At 43.0% G+C, this 22,007-nt stretch overlaps 1 protein-coding gene across 4 annotated transcripts in view; it reads left to right on the top strand.

Moving 5' to 3' along the window:
* rapgef2b (Rap guanine nucleotide exchange factor 2b) overlaps positions 1-16,735 on the top strand; it is a 108,883-nt gene extending 92,148 nt beyond the window's left edge. For 2 of the 4 annotated variants that reach the window (XM_078289105.1, XM_078289107.1), the window contains exons 13-23: positions 14-171; positions 1,607-1,847; positions 2,208-2,591; positions 2,986-3,197; positions 3,684-3,807; positions 5,591-5,814; positions 6,270-6,437; positions 6,964-7,113; positions 9,600-9,801; positions 10,576-11,105; positions 11,766-12,139. In XM_078289105.1, the coding sequence (XP_078145231.1) occupies positions 14-171; positions 1,607-1,847; positions 2,208-2,591; positions 2,986-3,197; positions 3,684-3,807; positions 5,591-5,814; positions 6,270-6,437; positions 6,964-7,113; positions 9,600-9,801; positions 10,576-11,105; positions 11,766-12,139 (2,767 nt within the window). Of the gene's footprint in view, positions 1-13; positions 172-1,606; positions 1,848-2,207; positions 2,592-2,985; positions 3,198-3,683; positions 3,808-4,268; positions 4,293-5,590; positions 5,815-6,269; positions 6,438-6,963; positions 7,114-9,599; positions 9,802-10,575; positions 11,106-11,765; positions 12,140-13,629 lie in introns of those variants that run through there. The other 2 variants (XM_078289108.1, XM_078289106.1) reach the window with 2 other exon arrangements.
* Positions 16,736-22,007: the final 5,272 nt, after the last annotated feature.

Below are 22,007 nucleotides of genomic sequence, written 5' to 3' on the forward strand. Positions count from 1 at the left end.
CTTGTTTCCATAGCGACGTTGGCGTGGGCCAATCGCAAGATGACAGCATCGTGGGGATGAAGCAGTCTAAACAGATCCCACCAGCTCTGCCTGTCAGTGGCAACCTCTCCTCCTCAAACCCAGACCTACTGCAGTCTCACCACCGCATCCTCGACTTCAACAACCAGCCTGGTGTGTATTTAGCTGCTGTGTGGACATGATGACAAAGACCGGGGAGATTGAGGCAATGGCATCACAAGAAATGTCCAGTTTAACAAAATCATTTAATCTATTGAGTCTTAAAATCATATTTTTCTTGAAATAAATCTGCCATTTAGGGTGAGATAATTTCACTTGTTTTCAATACTATATATATATCATTGGCATCAAGGCAAATCTCTCCACTAGTATCAGGATTAAATCACTTGATTCAGGGAAATTATAGAAACAATCGTATTTGCGTTGATTTGCGTTGTTCTGACCTTGTGGGCAGAGTTTCACTAGTTTTAAGAAATTTAAGATTTTAAGACTGAATACACAATTAAATTGTCGGTAGGAAGGCTAACACAGATTTGGGCTTTTTAGGACTCTCCAAATAGCTGTTAAGTAGCTTGCCATTTCAAATAATTAACACTGAGTGATTCAATTGTGTCCCAAACAACATTGTTTAAGTTTTTGGATGATATAATGTTGACTTCATTCAGTACTGGAATAAAATGGTTTTTCAAATTGTGCTATGGACCTTCCATAAAGAAAAAGTGATTATTCAAAAGGCTTAACATGAGGGTGCATTGACAAACGGCCCTTCCTGTAGGGTGTACTATCATAGAATGGTATCCATTCTGTCAGCCATGCAGAGCCAGTAGTAGAAATGTGCTGTCTATATTTCTAATTTCATTAACTGTTATCCATCACACATTGTTTGTGTTCTTCCAGCCCCAGTCACACTGAGTAAGTATCTGCTCTGCTCTGCCCATGACTCTGCTTCTCCTCCTAGCCTAACCTCTACTCTCACATACTTTCTCTAAACCTGAAATGGGTTTCCATGCAGGCTCTAAAGAGTTAAAGTTTCTAACTGTGATCTTGATAAAGGCACAAACTAAATTAGCCTAACCCGGGGGAACATGGGTTTAAATCTAACAGGACTGATTACAGCACAGTCACGTCTTTGTCAACGCTGTCAGCCCCTCTGTCAACCGTTCTGCTCTGCTCAATTCTATGCCTCTCAAAAACTTTGTACATCAATTTTTAAAAACATTCATCAGCTGCTGTGTTTTGCTGATGTAATATAGACACAGTAAATGACTGCTTGCATTCATGCTTGTGAACGTCGACTGAGTAAAGCTAACAGTATTGCATTGACTGCTGTCCTTTCAATTTTCTGTGTTTTTGTAATGATTATTTGGGTCACATGATCTGGTGAGGGAGCTACTGTGTGTTTGTGGTCTAATTAATAAATGATGGGGAATGAGGTTTTACGGGGTGACATCACCAAGATGATGGTGTTTTTGCTCCAAGTTAGTGTGAAAGCGTTGCAATGGCACTGTTCTTGGTAAATCTTGAACAAAACAAGATCAAAAATTACTTGGACGAAAATAAGCATTCTGTGTTTTCTGCTGTTCCCCAGACATGTCGGACCAGGTATTACGAGTGTTCAAGGCGGACCAGCAGTCTCGATACATCATGATCGGGAAGGACACCACGGCGAAGGAGGTGGTGGCTCAGGCCATCAGGGAGTTCGCCCTGACTGCAGCGCCGGAGGCCTATTCACTGTGTGAGGTGTCCGTCACGCCGGAGGGTGTCATCAAACAGAGGCGGTTACCAGAGCAGCTTTCTAAACTGGCGGATAGGATTCAGCTGAGTGGCAGGTAAGATGGCGTACGGCCTTGATATCTACGGTTCGGTGTGCTAACCACCACCTCCTTTTGTTTGGGTAATTAGTTTCTATCCATCTGGGTTTCTGAAAAGAGAGGCATATGTATCCAGTCCAATTAGGTAGATTTATTTAGATCATGTACAGATAAACAAATATACAACAGAAATTTGCATGTAAAATGAAATATACAAGACTGTAAATTTATAATAGTAATAATAATATGTTCGAAAAAGAGTAGGTAGGGCACACTAATCAACCCCCCTTTTTCTCTGACTTATATAATATAGCCTAATTGCCATGATAGGCAATTGTGTGCATGTTAGCATCAACTGCATTCTCCTCTTATCATCAGATACTACCTGAAGAGCAACATGGAGACGGAGACGTTATGTTCGGACGAGGACGCCCAGGACCTTCTGCGGGAAGGCCAGATCTCCCTGTTGCAGCTCAGCACGGTGGAGGTGGCCACCCAACTCTCCATGCGGGCTTTTGAGCTTTTCTGCGCCATCGAGCCCACCGAATATATCGACGACCTGTTCAAGCTGCGCTCCAAGACGGGCTCGGCCAGCCTCAAGCGCTTCGAGGAGGCCATCAACCACGAGACGTTCTGGGTGGCCACAGAGGTGACGCGGGAGCCCAACCAGCTCAAGCGCATGAAGACCATCAAGCACTTCATCAAGATCGCCCTGCACTGCCGCGAGTGCAAGAACTTCAACTCCATGTTTGCCATCATCAGGTGAGATAGTGAATGTATTGTATGTCGTTGTGTATGATGCACAATATTTTCTGCGCTGGCTTTACAAACTGAATCTCCTTTGAGACAGTAAATAGTATTGTATCTTCTTAATATCTTATTATTCAATTCAGTTGTGTCTTCGCTTGTCATCTTGGTGTAGCTGTTGTTTGTTTTTTTCCTTTAGTTCATTTTGATGTGAGATGTTCTTACAAGTCCCTCTGGTTTTTGTCACCTGCACAAATTCTTTCTTTTTTTTTTGTCACATCTTAGCACTCTTTTTATCACTTGATTTCTAATTTTATCACTGTGCAAATAAACTGAACAAAGCCAGACAAAGCTGAGCTAAACTAAGACCATCCCCGCTTTACGATGGTAAATATGTTCCTCCCCCCAGTGGTCTTAACCTGGCTCCAGTCTCCAGACTGAGGGGGACGTGGGAGAAGCTACCCAGTAAGTACGAGAAACTGTTCGGGGACCTGCAGGACCTCTTCGACCCCTCAAGGAACATGGCCAAGTACCGAAACGTCCTCAACAATCAGAACCTCCAGCCACCAATCATCCCCCTGTTCCCCGTCATCAAGAAGGACCTCACCTTCCTGCACGAAGGTAAATAGCGCTAAAGGGCAAATCCACCCTAAAACAAAACCAACTTAATGCGCAGATGAAGGGTTTCATTACAAAACAGTATCCATTATCCATTTTGAGAAAAAGCCTACCACCTGAGATTCATATATACTTTATACTCATATAAAAACAAATACAGATGACCCCACCAACCAATATTGTAGTATTTTGTAGACTAAGAACTTAAGACAGCCAGTAACTGAAATGGTATTCCATATTGTCTTTTACTTTCATGAAGGCAGTCATTTGATAAGTCTGCCACTTTTTTCAAATGGTGGATATCTCCTTTTGGAATGAAACTCTTCATATATTATTAGTCAGTTTTTTCACTGAGTATATGGATCTATAGGTAGTTAGTCCTGTAATCCTTCTGCCATTGGTAGTTATTTTGTCAGTTGTCAATGCCAGAAGTTTCTACTTTCTGTTCTGGGCTAGTAGCATTCACTCTCTCTCTCCCCCATTCCTCAGGCAATGACTCTAAAGTGGACGGCCTAGTGAACTTTGAGAAGCTGAGGATGATTGCCAAAGAAATACGCCATGTCGGTCGCATGGCCTCCGTTAACATGGACCCGGCCCTCATGTTCCGGACAAGGTAAGGAACCTTCCAGAAGTGCAACCATACTCCAGACTAATAATCCTTCACCTTAGGTCCAGTCAGCACTCCACTGACTAACCGAACTCTTCGGGGTTAGTTCACATAGATTCGTTAAGATTTCTGCATCACGCTTTTTCTCAAGCAGCTGTTCCCCCCCCGGCAACTGTTCCCCCTGGCAATCGTTTCCCCTGGCAACTGTTTCCCTATACACATCGTTGGCATAAGATGTGCACAGTGCTCCTGTGAAAGTGTGTCTTTGTCCTATGATGTCTCTCTTCCTGGCGTTGTTACCACTTGATTTCCTCTCCTCTGTCTCTCACGTGGGTCTTTGGTGAATTGCTTCTCTTTTGGTGATCTTGGTGGTCTCTCCTGTCCTAAGCTTGTCTCCTTCTCTCTTTCTCTCTCTACTCATCCACCCTTTGCCCCCATGCTTCTCTGTTCATGGCGCCCCCCTCTAGGAAGAAGAAATGGAGAAGTTTAGGGTAAGTTTGGTGACCCCACGACCTTTTGCGCTCCCTGCACCATGGCCTTTTTTTCTGCCAATTTGCGTGCTTCTTCTGAAACCTTGTTTCCATTAACCGGTTTGAGTTGACCCCTCCCACTAACACTGCCTGACCCTCACCCAATGGCATAGAACGAAACAAAGGTCACTTTTGCTAACATCATGCTGAAATATTTAACGTTCTGCAAAGACATATTCCTTAACGTGTGACACCATTGTACTGCATGTGTCTGAATCTATAGATAATCAGACATGTGCTTATATGCCTCTCTCATTTCCAAGTCAGTTCATACATCCTAAACATACAGCAAATATTCATGATGATTGATTCAAGCTTTATATTAGCAAAGGTGACCATTTTTGATACGCTGTTTTACTTACAAAAGTGCATGCAGCTCACTCTTTGTTTGCCGTTTCAGTTTATCTGAATTTTACCACTCTTTGAGGTTATATCTGTATATCAAACCTCCAGACAGCCAGAGGTCTTGATATGAAGTCATTGCGACAGCAGTATTTGTTTTTATCATGCTTTACATAATTGTGGTCAAATGGGGCTGCATTGTGCATACAGAACATCTACTATGAAACATGTAGAACAGAGATAGTCACTGTCATTCAGAAGACACATTTTTTGGAACTGTCCTCATGCTGGCGTGAGCACCATGTGGAAATGCAATCTGGCGTAAATATCAACTGATGAGCACATATGTGACTTCTCAATGACTAGTACTGTACTTAAGCCTGTTCTCTGAGTACTATTCAGCTGAGACCATGTGCAAACAAAACTTTTACTACTACCAACCCTGACTCAGGCCACAGAAATGTAAACTATGACCATGTGACACTAGTAAAACTCCCACCTTGTACTGCCCATGTTTCCTAACTGACTACAGCCCTCCTCCCTCCCCTCCCCACCCCTCCCCTCATCCCTCCACCCTCCCCTCCCCACCCCTCCCCTCATCCCTCCACCCTCCTGCTGTCTGGAATGCCTGGAATGTTCTGGAGCTGAGAGGAATGCCTAACGCTGCTCTCTGCATGTCTCAGTCGAAATACCACCCTGTCTACATAGCCCAGTAGTACCACCTATACAGCTATCCTTGAACACAAGCATACACATGGCCTAAAACAACATATTGATGATGCTCTTCCTCCACCCTCTCTGTCTGTTTACCTGTCTGTGTCTGCATGTGCGTGCCTGCAAAATGTGCGTTATTCTGTGTGTTTACACGTGTCTGCAAATGTGCATATTTCTGTGTGGTTGTGCATGTGTGCGACCAGGTCTCTAAGCCAGGGTAGCGCCAATGCGGCGGTGCTCGACGTCACCCAGACCGGCGGGCACAAGAAGCGCGTGCGACGCAGCTCCTTCCTGAACGCCAAGAAGCTTTACGAGGACGCCCAGATGGCCAGGAAGGTCAAACAGTACCTGTCCAACCTCAGCCTGGAGACGAACGAGGAGAGCCTGCAGACATTCTCACTACAGTGTGAGCCCTCCATCAGCACACGTGAGTTGGTGAAATAGCTTGGCACATATAAATTAGATAACATATGTGAATATGAGACATATGATAAATTCATACAGTTCATCTGTCATTGCAGAGAAATCCCTTCATGAAATATTTAAAATTAAGAGTTTAGACAACTTCAGTCACATGTCACATGTCTTCTTTGTGTATCCCTCTGAGACACATACATGTACACATTACCCCAGAGGAATCAGAGGATAGAGGCAGCTAGGTTGGAACCACTGAAGAAGAAGAAGGGACTCAGTGTATTGCTTAAAGACACATTGGCTGTAGCAGGGATTGATCCTGTGACTGAACCACTAGGCCACTCTGCCACCCTCAGCACCAACTTACCATTTGGATCAACAGCTAATTGACCCGTTAAAGGTTAAAAATCTAAAGTATAAATCTAACTTGGTAATGGCAAATGGCTGACTCTTATTCACCCATCTCAGTGCCCAAGAACGCCGGTGGGAAAAGACCAGACACTTCTCCAGTAGTGTCCAGAGCTGCCAGCCAACAGAGGGGCCAGCTGGCCAAAGGCAACCAGGCCCTCCAGGTCCCCGCTGTGGCCCTCTACCCATCCAGAAAGAAAGTGCCCGTCAAGGATCTGCCGCCTTTTGGTAAGATTAAGATCAAGAACTAGGACAGAGTTTGAATTATCAGAATTATTGGTTTTGGTATTGTAAAATGTCCAACAATACCTAGCTATAGTTGTGACTGAATTGTACTTGTCTTGACTGCTTATATTTCATTATTACTATGAACCAATGCAACTGTTAGCTTAATCAGTGTTTCTGTCTGTCCCTATACAAAGAGACCAAATACAAATAACACTGTTATTAATAATATTGTATAGATGTGTTATAATGGAATAAGGGAAGAAGCCTGTATAAATCTTTCATGTTCAAATGTTCTGCCACATGCCACCATTACCTATTTTCTTGTCCTCGTCCTTTATTTGCAGACAATAGAAAAGCCACCATGACACTCCCTTTCCTTTCTCTGTGACAGTGGTGCCACCTATAGGCTGTCTGGCAATGTGCAGATGCAAAAAGCCAGACAATGCAGCCCAGCATCCCAACACCCCACAGGGAATGGCAGCCTTGCTAATGCTAATTCTGCTCATCTGCTTGCAAATGTCCACAGGCACCAGTTCCCCCCAGTCTCTGAAGAAGATCCTGTCTCTGTCGGAGGAGGCGAGCGACAGGCACCGGAGGCAGCCAGAGGACACGGTGTCCAACGCCTCCTCCCAGCTCTCCTCCCCTCCCACCTCCCCCCAAAGCTCGCCCAAGAAGGGTAAGCCAATAATCCTCCCTCCGACACTCCTCTCCAAGCTCCTTCCCCTCTTCGGTGTGTTGCAGACACCATCTGGTGGTTGCCAACATGTATTACATTGTAATATGTCTACCTTTCAAACAGTACCGTGCTAACATACAGATATTCTTCTTCCAAAGTAAGACTCACTCAAAGTATTTATTCCCCATTATCCCAGACCTTTAAAGTGCTTCATACCAAATTCAGCCACATATCCATAAAATGGTGTAGTCTTGATCTGACTTAAGTCAGCTGGACATGTATCTCTCTAGCAGTGACTTCCAAATGATCACAAGGGCAATGACAACGGTTTGGCAAATTCCTGTAAAATGCATGCCAAAATCACACTGCCTCTCCCAAACTGGCAGCAGCACCTAGGCCACCCGACTCTCACGCAGCTCCACTCCGGAAGGTATCGCTGTGCACTGAGCCTCCTGTGACATCTTCGCCTCACTCACAGTGTTGCAGGCCACAGGGTCAGGAATGTGTCGTTCCCCTCTAAAACCACAGCAGCCACTGGTAAACTGGAACCAGCCTGGCTGTAGACAGAACTAATCTAAGCCTTAGGACCGGTCTTTTAAGTGGTAATCCACAAGATTCTTGTTGTTTGATTTTGGCAACATCTTTGGTGCTAAGTGGTCATCGCTGTAGTGTTTTGGCACTGCGCTTCGCAGAGATCACAGGCAATCAAGTAATGCCACAAGTGATATGATGTCTTTTTCCGTGGGATTTTCTGTTGATGAAGTTTGCGTTTCTGTAGGTGCCGCTGTTCTCTTTGTCTGTTCAGCCATGGTGGCTATCGCTGCTCATGCCAACTACCCACTTCTTCTTCTGTTTATTCCAAACAAACCATTGTTGCTGCTTCCAGTAGCGTAAAACGCATCACTTGTGCACCAGAGGATTTTTCTCTAGACCTATCTGACAACTGGGGATAGGTTGAATCACTATTGTGTTATATCAATCCGCAAACGGAAGCAAAATGTTTGCTGATTGATATAACACAAAGTAGCAAAATGGAAATTTATATATGAAAATGTCAGGATTTGTTACTTTAACACACTAGTTTGACCAGTTTGATATCGACTTTCTGCTGTATAAATATTAAGACTGGTCTGATTTGAGCCAGAAAGGTTCATTTAAACCTCAGTGGCAAGTATCAAAAATGTATTAAATTGCTCTAAAGGCTGTCATGGGTTGATGCGTTTCCCCTCTTGCCTCTTGCCCAGTTTAATTGCTACTGTGTCATCCAGTCATGGCTAGTCCTGGCAGTCACATCAATACACACCCGTTTCCTCTGACTCCTGCCTGCTCCACTCACATATAGTCTGTCTGAATAGTGTTTAAGCTTCCTACACATTTTCATTTAAAACTTTTTCCAGACTTACATTTCTGGACTGGAGGTTATCAGTGTGATTTATGCTGATAGTGGCTGGGAAATATGACCACTTGGCTATTACACTCCATAGCTGAGCTGCAACAAATGCCACAATATGTGAAATGACAGTCGCCTATAACTAGAAAAAATGTGTAGTAATGGACTGTAAAAAAAAAAAAAAAAGATCCATACTTTTTCAGACTTTGTTGTGCAATGCCCAATCTCTTCAAGACCTGGAAGTAATCAAATTTATCATCCAAACTTTTCCATACTCTGCAGACCTGCGTTGAAAGCCTGACTGTCGTAGCAGTCTGCTGTTTCAGTCAAGTCAGTAAGAATCTAATGCACGCATCTGAAAAGTGCTGGTTGGCTAACTTGGAAATAGCACTCTACAATTATCTCTGCGGTCTGTGTGGTGCCCCAGTTTATGATTGTCCCCAGACTGTGATAAGAGACTTGAATTAGAGATGATTTATCGTGGCTTAACACTAAATTCTAGAGTTAAAAAACTGGCCTGCTGCAAGCTGTCAGTCATTTTGATATTACACCCCCGGGACTGGAGTTTTGTGTGGGAATGTGGCTGAGTCATGCTCAGAATTTACGGGGGGCATCTTTGGGCTTTCTTATTCCTTTCTTTTTATGGATTTGTTTTGATGTAGTAGTGTATATTCTCTGACTAGATTTTTTTTTTTTCTTCTAATAATGTATCTGCAGGTCATACAGTAGATGTTAAAGCTAATTATCCGATTTTATATTAGCACTTACACTTTATTTTTACTACTTTCCACATTTTAGAATAACAGTAAAGACATCAAAACTGTGAAATAACACAAATGGAATTATGCAGCGACCAAAAGTAGCCACAAAGGCTTTGGAAAGAAATTCATACATAGGCATCAACTGCACTATTTATATTTGTCTAAGAAACAAATTTCAAGCATTTAAGCATAAGCCTTTAGATCAGAATGGATTTAAGATAATAAAAAACATAGTACATTCAATCAGATGTGTCCAAACTTTTGACTGGTAGTCTACCTTTTTTATGCTCAGTGTCAGTATATTAATATGCCCTCCATCCCCACTTCTTCTCCAGGCTACCCCAGGATGGGAGACGCCTACTCGGACTCGGGTCACAGTGAGATCTCCTCTCGCTCCAGCCTGGTCAGTAACTCCTCCTTCGACATGGCCCAGGAGGAGAGGAGGCTGCGTCACTCTGGAGGAGTCGGGGACCCCCACATCGGAGGACCGCGGCTGGAACGACGAGCCACCACCGACCCTGACCAGTACAGCCTCGGGTAGGAACACTCAAAACTCAACAAATAAGAGAGAATGCATGAAATTTGTTTCTTTATGATCCTTTTTTATAATCTCATTTGCATAAATCAAATTTTTCGTTTCCTCTTGTCAGAATTTTTTATCACTTCAGTGTTTTATCAGTGCAATTACTCATTAGTAGCTAGACTGTAAAAGACACTGCATATTTGCTGCAAAAATACATCTTGGCAGGTTTGGACAAAAGGACACGTTTGCAAAAATACAAAGCGCTGCATTGGCCTCAGACTGGACAGTGTGCTGGTCACACACTGCGCAACTGTTTGCAGTTGATCTAATATCACGTGAACCATCTTCATTTCCTTTTCCAGTTCAATGCCTTTATTTACATCTCTGTGCTAACATCCCATGGTCAACTCTTCAAAAATGAATCATTTGGAGGCTCGGCTAGCTGTAGCTGAATTGTACATCATATCTGGATGTAGGATATCTGCAGCCTTATGACCAATCAAACGGCTTCTAAATCCTCATATTCCCTGAGCTGCCTTTGTTGCTCTTTCATTACAGCCGTTATTGTTCTCAGCGTTTTTGTCACTGCTATTTCCAGTTTCTCTAAGTTATGGTTAATCCTTATGTGCCCCCACTGGCATGTAGTGTAACTAAAAGAACAATACGAAGCCACAGCAAGTGTTTGTATGCAGCACTGTGTTCGACTGTGTTTGCATTTTGGACAAGTTCAACTTTGTTGTTACTATACCGCCGCTTTGACTCCCTATATCTCAACTGTCTGTCCTTAGGTCCTATTCATCAATGCAGGACTGCCGGGGCCTTTACGCTGGCTGCCCCACGGTGCTCTCCTCACCCAGTTCAGAGGAGCTGACTCAGGATCAGGGTGATCGCGTCTCCCTGGACGCCGCAGACAGCGGCCGCGGCTCCTGGACTTCCTGCTCCTCCGGTTCCCACGACAATATCCAGACCATGCAGCAGGGACGCAGCTGGGAGACGCTGGCCTTTGGGGGAGGCGGAGGAGGGGGCGGCATCGGAGGGCTCCCTCCCGGGGGGCCCGAGGCCTTACTAGGGGGGCCCGCCGGGCTGTGGGCGGCCCAGGCCAGGGGGAGCTGGGCGTCGGCTAGCTCCTCCTCGTCCTCGGCGGCGTACTGGGGAGAGGACTCTGAGGGCGACACGGGCACCATCAAGAGGAGAGGAGGGAAGGATGTCAACGCCGACCCGGAGACAAGTAGCATCACGTCCACCGGGTCAGAGGAGGCCAAGCAGCACGGCCGGCCTTCCCCATCACCCATCACCGCTGGGGGGAAAGGCCTCATCTGTGAGTGACTGCACATCACATGCCTGTTGCTTTAATTGCTCTTGAGCCAGGTTTTTGTTGGAAAAATATTTGGTCATTGGGATTGTGGGGAGTTTTTGTTCCACAACAGCGTATAGGTCATAACGCGAGTTCTGAAAAGCCAGAAATTTGAGCACCTGGCAAAGTAATCGTTGAGTCATTGGTATTGATCAATAACCCTATCAAACCCCCCAGATATATTATGGTCATTTTGTGCTACAGGGCAGTAAAAACCGTTCCCCTTTTAAAGTTCCCCTGAAATGAACTCCAATTACTTTTACTTCTCTGGAAAACAGAGTATCTTTCATGGTGACATCATGCTGCACTAGTAGGTGTAAATATACATTTCTAACCAATAAAACCATCAGGTCCCGCCCCTCCGCACCTCTCCCATCAAATAAAATTGCCTTTCTCTCCCTGACTCATACCCCATTGGTTTAGACTTTTGAATGATCCCTCACTGCATTATGCCCCGCCCCAACATCCTGTTTCAACAGGAATGCATCGAATCAAGGAAGTAAAAAGATGCCATTTCATGGGGTCTTTAACAGATAAGATATAATATTCCAAAAACATTTTCAAGTGCCTTCATCATCACCTGCTGTGTTGTATCTAACAGTCATTTCTCTTCCATCCCCACAGCGCGGAAGGAGAGCCGTTACCGTGAGCCTCCCCCCACTCCGCCCGGCTACACCGCCCTGACCATCTCTGACCTCGCTGAAGGGCAGCACCCGGGGCCGCCGGCTCCCACGCCGACGGTAGCCCACTCGGGCCGCCGGCCACCAGACTACACCACGGCTCTGCAGCGCTCGCGCATGGTCACCCAGTCGCCTGACTCGCACCAGGCCCACCAGGGAGCCAAGCAGCGGGCGGGCGGCCTCCACCGCACGCGCTCGCCGGCCGAGGAGCAAGAGCCTGAGGAGGAAGAGGAGGGTGAGTCCTTGTCTTCCAAACTAGTCGCTCTGAGGAAGCCAAAGCCAGTGGCACAGCACACACCCGAGACCCCCAGACCATGAGAGTGTGTGTACGGGGGTTAACAGGCAGGGCCCCTCTCCCCGAGGCAGGTAAAGACTAATTTATCAGGTCCCCCCCCTCCACTCCAATGAACCTGCATGTCAAAAGGAAAACACACACGTGGACTGAGACTGACCATTCCTTCACAAAACTCCCCACAACAGTAGCAGGATTGGGGCCCATTCCAAATTACAATTCTCTATCAATACTTCACAAATTTAAACTTTAGACATGGGTATTTCTGAGTCACGAATTGAGAATTGTTAATTTGGAGTGGAGCCCTTTTACCTTTGACCCGCAACATGTCATCATGCATGAGTCATCCTGATTGGGACCAGAAACTCACCATTTCTACAACATTTTGCTCTTCTCTCTCTCTCTCTCTCACTGTCACGCTCTCTGTGTCGAATCGCATTCATCAGCAGGCACAGTGTTAGGATCCTCTCACCCATACGTAGCTGCTCAATGCTTGAACACATGCACCTCCATTCTCCTGCACCAGCACGCACCTGACATGCCTAGAGTGACTTTGGATTGGGCCCGTATCACCGTAGCAGCACTTTTCATATATATGCTGTTTGCCCAGTATTGCACAGAATGACCTAGATGTGTGTAGATGTCTGTCATGTAGTAAATAGATTGGTTACAGTGATGCTTTTTTTGCATTTAGGTTTCAGTGCTTTTTATGAATTGTTATGAAGGCTGATATGGACGCTTCAAGCCATGGATCATAACCAGTTTAAATAAACAAAGGCAAAGCAAGCCCCTAAATGTTAAATATGCGTACCTTAAGTGGTTTTCAGTCATGTGCCATCGTGACCCGTTCCAGCCAAACACAACAGCAGCTCACTGATTAGTTCCTCCTCTCTGGGTGAAGGTGTGCCTATGCCACATTCATATCATATTGAATTAACCATAAATACAACCTGCCGACTGGAAAAATTAAAAAAATGTTTGCATCAACTTCTTAGTGATAATTACAAGTAGGTAAGCACTGCAATGGACCAGATTGTCAGACAATAAAAATCAAAATTATCAGTTATTTACAGTACAGTAATGCAATCAAGAGTAATGACTGCTGCACTTAGTTTATGGTTGATTTTAAATTCATACATAAAAATAATTTGGATTCAGTTGTTCCAACAAGTTCAACACGTGAACGCTTCCGGGTTGTAGCAACGAGCTGTCATCCCGTTCTTACACTTCTCGCCATATGACATGAACTTGGCAGTGGTACTGAAATGAGCTGGTGTAGTGTTTGGTGTGTTTGGACCTGAAGGACTTCGTCACGATGGTTTAAATTGAAAACCACATGATTGAAACCCGCTGGTGTAGAATTCTCAAGTGCCTGTGAATACTTGCTTCTTGTCAAACTTACTTTCAAAGTTTTTGGTTATCCTCTGTATGGTAAGTTTTCAGCTTCTTTCAGCTCCGCTTGCTCGTCCACTTCCACAGTAACCAATGATTATCTCTCTCCCCTTTCTCTTCACAGAGGATGAACAGGTGTCAGCGGTCTGAGAGACAAGACTGGATGTCCTTTTGCAGTAACTTGAAGCCCCCCTCACTTGGGGCGGGCAGGACTAAAGAGACTGACAGATAGACAGACCAATAGACTCATCATCAGTTACGTACGTGCCTGCCTCCTCCACCTGGCTCTCCCTCCTGATTGGTGGATTTCTCTGCTCGTCTCCCTCCCCTGCCTTAAAGCATCATGGGGGGTTGAATGACCCTGCATGCAAAAAATACTGTGAAGAAGAAGAAGAGGAGATGGAGAGAAGGTCAAAGACGATGACAAAATGCCTGGCACTTTGGAAAAAGACTACAAAAACCTAATTTGCGCTGGGGATTCCCCAGCCAGTGGCGCGCAACACACATACTGTACACACAAAACCACATAGATGTTGCCGTTAGCAACGGGCCCCGCCCACCCCAGACAAGATCCCAAGCCCACCTGTTAACACAACAGCATCATGACGTGTTGAGCTTCATCTGCACTTTCTCATTTTCTACTTTATAAAAAAACAAGATCAAAACAGACTATTGTTTAAAAACAGAGAGACCATGGTCGACCTGACTCTTAATTTTCAACTTCCCGCTAGATTTTTTTGTTGGGGGGTGGGTCTGTCTTCGAATAATTGCACTCTGGGGCCGAAAAGAGAAACCGAGTCAGCCCATTTCTCTGCCTGGACTAAAACAACCATCTGCTGTTGAGTGTTTTAACCGCAAATCCAGTATTATCTCATGTTTCACATGTGAAAGATTATTTAGTGTTGGTTCAAATCAAAGCTAGGAGGAGGGCTCAGTAGGGGAAACCAACATGCACACAATGTACTGACATATACACACACACACACACACACACACAATGTACCAATACATACACACAAACACAATTCAGTTCTAAAAATGGCACTTTCAGCACAATCTTAGATGTTTCCAGACGTTTGGCCTGGACAGCAGTCTTCTTCGTCTACGGCGAGGAAGAGTCGGAGTTAACCATATCTGACATTACTGTCGTTTTACCTGGGAGCTTGTCTGGTTATATCAAATTCTTTTCATTATCCTATTGCTAGCTGTTGTATCAAATGTGAGCAGCAGCATCCTGTTTTTATTACTATTCTGAAGGTAATATGAAAGAAGAAGCACAGAGGTGATTGACAACCCACTTCAAACTGAACAAACGTTTAGGTTTCCATCATGTTGGTCTCTACAGTGCATTAAAGCTACACTAGGCAATACACTAGGCCATCTTATCACACTAAATCACAAAGTGGGGCTGCAACAGAGAAGAGCGTCCCATCCTCCTGTAGATTCGCCCCGTTTGCCCAAATCAAATTCTGGTGTCGGGTATGGACACTGAAGGTGAGGAATCGAGACTTAAGAGTGAAATTTGCCTCTCGTTACTTTGGTTTCCTTTGGTATAAAGCATCACAGACCGGGTTGGTAAACATGAGCGTGCTGTGTGCAGTTTACTGACGACATGTTACATGATTTCTGGGTGTTGAAGTTCAAACTTTAGTTGCCTCTCGCTGCCATTTGGAGCCGCCAATGTGCAAAGTTGCCTAGTGTAGCTTTAAATATCCACCTTTACAAGTGATTTAATCTTGTATTGAGTCTTAAAATCATGTTTTTTTCTCGACACAAATTAAAAATATTGCTTTTGTCCAAAGCGCCTTACCATGCCATGATTGCATACATTTTTGTGCATGGGTGGTCCCAGTACAAATCAACTTGTTTCAAGAATGTTCTTGAATGAATCAAGTGGAGTAATATTGATAATAGTGGAGCGATCTGCCTTATTTCAACATATTGTCCCCGATTTTTTTTTTTATTCAATTATTTCAAGACTCAGTACAAGATGAAGATTAACATGGGTGTTTTTTGCAGTGTGTCATCAGACGGTTCAGTGGTGCAGCGCAGTAGATCTCCTCTACCAGGCTCTCATGTTAACAGATAGAGCGACTCTGCACCTCTCACTCTGCTACTGTGCTCGTAGATTCATCCTCTTCATTACAGATGACAGAACTCTTTAACTGTTACAGATATCAGCTCAGTGGATGCTGTGTGTATATTACTAATGCCTGCATAGTGCATCCAGTTTTCCACAATATCTCGACATCAATGGAATTGACTGAAGAAAATGTTTTGATTTATGGTTGTTGTTTTTTGTTGTTTTTTTTCCTTTGACTCCGGTGGAGAAGTTGATAAATATAAAAAATAATGAATTTTTCAAGGCTGCCAATCAGAATGATGAGAAATCAAATTGTGAAAAAGTCACTTTTGAGTCATTTTCTTTTTTTTTTTTCCTTTTTTTTTTTCTTCTATCACTGAGTCGCACTGATCACATTGATCAGTCTTGGAAACTACAGACTGAGAAAAAAAGATGAATGAGTGCAGTGTTTTCCACTGTGTTCTGTAACTACACACTAATAATTTCATGGGTTTTTTGTTATTGTAATTTTTTTGTAATGGCTGCAGATAGATTGTCGATAATGCGTTTGTAATACAGTGGTGACATGCATCATTCACTTTCATTGAATTCTTTGAAGATAATGTGCATATTAGCGGGCCAAGTCCTACTTCGAAAAACAAAAAGTTGCACAAAAATGTACAAGCGTAAAGATAAGTGTAGTAGGTAGAACTGCTACTCCGTTTGATGTGTGATGTCAGTGAGAAATGTACATTTAGCTGGTGATGACCTTTTTTTCCTCATTCTTTCTTGTACTACTTTGACCTGTATGTCTTTTAAAAAGACAATTGGTGGAGTATGTATCAGTTGTTTTTTTGTATTTTTAATACAATAATTGTAAATATTGGTTATATTTTTGTTCAAATGTACTATGTTTATGCCTCAACATCCAGTTTATATGAAGCTGGGAATCAATAAATACTGCATAAAGAATCAACACCTAGGTTTAAATGCACTTATTTTCTTTCCTCTGCATTTTGACGTCTTTCTTTTCAGATTCCTTTTTCCTTCAGAGATTTTTCCCAGACACCGTCTAGTGTTTGCACAAGTCATGGAAGCAACTTGAAATGTGTAACTCGTTCTTTTCTATCTGACAGCAGTGTGTCAGAATTAATAAAAAAATATCTAAGTCTCCCCTTGCTTTTATTAACTTGTTTTGTATTATCTTATTATCCAGAGCTGTGGGAATAGTGGAAGTCTGTTTGCCATTTCATTTCACACGACAATTTCATATCTCACAGTCACAATCCACCAAACGGGCCTAATAAAAAAATGCATTTGTTCCAAACTTATATTGTATAAACTGTAGGTAGTTTTTTTAGAATCTTTGAATAAGATTTCACCATAATTGCCAAGGTCTACTGTATTCTATTTTTAATCACTTCAAGAATGATGTATGAATAATAAAATAAAGGAGCTGTAATCCAAAATGACAACGTAATTACATAACATAATGACAATTATAGATAGTACATAAGTAACTTAACTCTTTGGTTGTCAGATTGATTGCACTTTATACGTGGTTCTCAACATGGGGTCCGGGGACCACCAGGGGTCCTTGAGGGGGTTCCAGGGGGTCCCCGGCAAATTGATGAATTGTTAAACTTCGCCATCAACATTATTTCATTTACAAGAAGTTAACACAATTAGAGAATGTAGAAGAATGACTGTTTTGGTCATAGTTTCACTGTTATCTCTACAATACAGATAGTCATGGAATTCTGGACAAAATCGTAAAAATATTCTCATATTTGGGTCAAATGGGGGTCCGTGGCCCTAATGTGGACTACGTTAGGGGTCCTTGATATGAAAAAGGTTGAGAATCACTGCTCTATACTGTAGAGATGCATGATGAACCTCTGGTGACTTCTTTTCATCAAAATGGACACATAATATGTTGTTTTGAATGAAACTCACAAAATGCACATTTATTTATTTATTTGTTTACTTGATAGGGACAAAGCACGTTAATAAACATCAGTATAAAAGTACAAGATGTAAACATGCCGGAGTTAGCAAAAATGTGAATTTACATCCGTAGTCCCTAGGCAGGTAACAAAAACAGAAACATTACAAGTGACAATATACAAATACAAAAATACAAATACACAAGTAGAAAAAGACAAAATACATTGTACAACATGTCAGGTTAAAAGTGATCACAGTTCTGGTCTGCCTTGAGCCATTGTTTGAGATGGGTCTTAAAAGTGGGATATGTAGGGCACTCCCTTATTGCAAGTGGTAGGCCATTCCAATATCTACTTCCCTTTACTGACAGCACAGTTTGTCCAAATGTGGCGCGCCTATGTGGCACCTCACAGTCCCGTCAGCCCTCTGTTTAATGAATTCATTTAAAGGAGGTGGGGCAAGCCCATGCAAAGCCTTATACATAAAACAAGCATATTTGAAATTTTCAAAATTCTCAAAACTCAATAAATTATATTTTTCCAGAATGTTACAATGATGAAATGAGAGTGGGGTTTTTTTTAATCAAAAAATGGCTTATGGCTTTCTTGAAGAGTAGTTCTATTGATTTAAGTGCTTTTACACTTACAGTACAGAACATGTACAGTATCTCATCTCTGCTAGTATTTGTCTTTTCGTACCACAAGAGTGCGCTGTTCCACTGGAAATAATGACCAATGTCTGAACTGCCTTCATGATGCTGAAGCGAGGTTCTGTAAAGTCTCAGTAACAATATCATGATCATTAAAATCCAGACAAATGGAGATTAATTGTTTCTGACTGGGCTAAAAAAAAAAAATAGAGAGAAAATATTTTGAAGAATTTGCAAAATGAAGAAAATATTCATCTAGTGCTCTAATCATTTCTAGTATTCATTCCAGGATGAAAAAAACAAAATGTGAAGCTCATTGAACCCACAAGCTCCATGAAAAAAAAACAAAAAAAAACTTCCTCTCTCTATTACCATTATTGTTTGTTAATACCATAATGCCATCTATCACCTTCCTATTCCTCTCTGAGACAGGTTTGGATATGGAAATGCCTGTGGCTGTGGAGTTTGACATTCTGGCTGTAGCTTTGTTATGGTAGTAGACACCACATCACAACTACACATTCCCAGTCCTCATGAATAATGCAAGCTGGATGGCCTTGGTTCCCTGAGCCAAGGGCCCCAATTTGTCACACTCTCCTAAAAATGATACACACTCCTATTACAAAAAAATGAGGAGCTGCCCTGACACACACACATACATGCACACACTATCTTTCCCCAGCCTCGTAAATAAAGGTACAATATCTCTTTCACTGTCTGTCGCTCTGTTTCCCTCTCTCTTTTTCTCTCTCTCTCACATACAAAGAGAAACACACTGGGATTTGACCGATGAAGCTGCTGATAGCCAATATCTTGTGCCAATATTCTCTATTTTCTAATTTTGCCATTTCCATGCCACAAAATAAAATTAAAAAACAACTACAAGGATTCAGTTTTTCCACCAGAATTGTATTTTTGCAGTGTGGAAAAGACAGGGACAGTAAATCTCTGCACTGAAACTCATGCAAATGCTCCTTAGTTTGGTTCGCAGCTCCTTCAGGCAGTTTTTTTCTCAGAGCTTCATGATCTTAACACCCTTGACACCTTGCTGTGAAATTTGAAAATACATGGATAGCAATGAGAAAACAAGTATTCTTTAATTCATTCCTGAAAAGCTTAGCAGATCTGCTTTGCAGATTTGTGTGTTGTTTTTTTACCCCGTAGCAGCAGACAGTATTTTCTCTAGCTACTGCTTTGCTGTTTGTTTTGCCTCTAACCTGAGAGTCAGAGGAGACTGATTGTTCCCAGCTAGATCTCTAAAAGTTTCTGTGGCTGTTATTGTCTAGATTTTTAAAGGGCCAATCGAGACTCAGAGTGTCGCACCGGCTGCGGCCCCACTGCCGTCTCTGTTCATGTTCACTTCATTTAAAAGCCGCTGTAACTAAGTTCAGAAGGAAACAGATCAAATCCCCAGAAATTCAAACCAACATGAGGAACGACTCGCCTCCCACTCCTGCTAGTGAGTGACAGGAGGAGTGATTGACAGGACGGAGTCACGCCCTCTGCCTCAGATTTCTCCTCATTGGTCGGATGGATTTCCACACATTTCATTTTGAAAGGAGAACAGCAGAGGAATGCGGCTACCGCTGTTTCTGAGATTCTGACAAATTATCCTGCTCGTCTTTGGCCGCCAAACGTGGTGAAAAAAAAATGCGAATCCATAAAAGTTAGCTACTGCAGCTTTGAGTGAAGAGTTTTCCATTCTCCAATTTCCTCAGCTGCTCTTAGTACGGCCAGAGATATGGCACTTGATTATAATGGGCTGTACAGCGATATTTTCATTCAGCAGTGGTGTGGCACCACAGCAAGAAAATGACAACCACTGCAAGAGAAAATTGCAGTATACAATTTTTTCCTAATTTCCCCTTTAAACAAATTCAAGTATAGCCCTAATGTTGACAAACCATGTTTTCATAATGATAAAGTATCTGAAGGAAAAAATATTTCCACCACAGTCGCCTGCATTAGAGCGATAACTGTGATTGACACAGAGACAGATGTGGAACCAAAACTGAAAAATTACCCCCCGAGCATCACTGCTGCATGAAATTACAGAGGAAACACTGCTGTAATCTGCGTCCGACAGTAAAGCCGCCCCCCCAGAATACAGTCAGAGGCTATTTGTTTACTACTGACTTGGCCCAGTCGCTGTGCCGTGCCCTCAGAGGCACCAGGGGGCACTCTTCACTATGAAATGCAGCCAAATGGGCCGGTCCACACTCTCCCTGGGCAACTGGCCTTATCAAGGGGTAGCAGGCAGCCAGTGGTCCTCTGTAGATAGCCGGCTGGTTATGTGCGTAAAGCCCGGGCCTAGAGTTGTCGACCGTGTTCAATCGAGGCGGCCGTGGGTCATATTATGGGACTGTCTGGATTCCTTTCATGGTAAATTGGATGAAGACAGCTGCACTAGAGCTGAGGGGAGTGGAGATGTCACAGCCGTTCAGCGGCCTGTGTCTGGACTCCACAGCTAGGGCTGCTGCGGAGCCCGGGCACAGAATTCAGTTAAAAGCTGTCAGAGTCAAAGAATAATGATAAAAAAAAAAAGATTTAAAAAAAGAAAGCCATACAATCTTTTTCTGTCCAGGTGCTTTCCTGCTCAATTTGACGTGGTGAGATACGATGAAGGATGGAGGGAAATGACCAGCAGCTTAGAGCACATTTCATTCCCTTTTGTTTTGATTGAGGAAAACGTCCACGTTCCCCCATGGGTCATTACTGGACTGATGCTATTTCCGCCATCATCCAACACTGTTGCAGCAAGCCAGCAGTGCAATATCCGCATAAAGTTTTTTTAATTAGGTGCTTATCTGGGATTATTAGATTCTACGATTTTCTCAGATATTGTGAAATTGGCAACAACCCCTATTAGCCCATAAGTATCCTTGAACATTTTTGGATACCCACACCAGCTCTTAAAAAAATACATTTGTAGATACCTTACTTTGCTGGGTGAAAGCCCATATCATTATATAATACAGAGCGAATAATTTCCTCAGTGATATTTTGACTATCCCATCTGCTTTTCTAAATAGAATTTGCACAGATTCACAAGAACAAGAAGAAACTTTGAGTCCTCATTGTAAAAGCACAACATTTTGGAGTGTATCAATATCTCTTGATACTTTATGATGCCTTAAAATCAGCACAGTGCCGGTTGTGCCAGTTCGGCTATTCGGATCACCACCATTGCTATTATCTGGTTTTGACCATTTGGTTATTTGCGAGAAAGGAACCATTTTCTTCTTTTCAGTTCTCGTCGCTGTTCCCTCGACTCTGCTGCTCTGGCTCTCAAGTCCCCACTGTGTTAGATTAGTCGATACTGAAGGTCTGCCTCTGACAGAGCACCTGCAAATGTGCTGAGATAAGAAGAGGGAGACACCCTATAAACACAGGACAGAACCCCTCCACACATACTGTAGCACCCACATCACTTACACAACTCTCGGTCTCTCTCTTCCTCTCTTTTCTGCATCTATTCGTCTCTACCTCTCTGCATCTCTCTCTCTCTAATATATAATAATGTCAGTGTTTCTACTTCAGCTGTTCAAGTCAGGTCAATACTCAAAATTCATTTTCACATTATTACTATGGTAGCACAAATCTGAAGAGGCTTGTTTTTAGTTGTGTCAACATCTTTCTTTACAGTTATAGTGTCAAATAGCATTTTAAATATTTGTAAAGGTGTTTTCTTGATACAGCAGTTAAGTTACATCCATCTCCAGCCATATCATACAGTATATCATCATCATCTATATAGCAAATTGTTCGTTGACCCATTGGCGTGTTCATCTGTGGATGCATTATGAGCTATCTATCTATCTATCTATCTATCTATCTATATATC

Source organism: Centroberyx gerrardi, chromosome 16 (genome assembly GCF_048128805.1).
Source record: "Centroberyx gerrardi isolate f3 chromosome 16, fCenGer3.hap1.cur.20231027, whole genome shotgun sequence".
In the NCBI taxonomy this organism is placed as follows: domain Eukaryota; kingdom Metazoa; phylum Chordata; class Actinopteri; order Beryciformes; family Berycidae; genus Centroberyx; species Centroberyx gerrardi.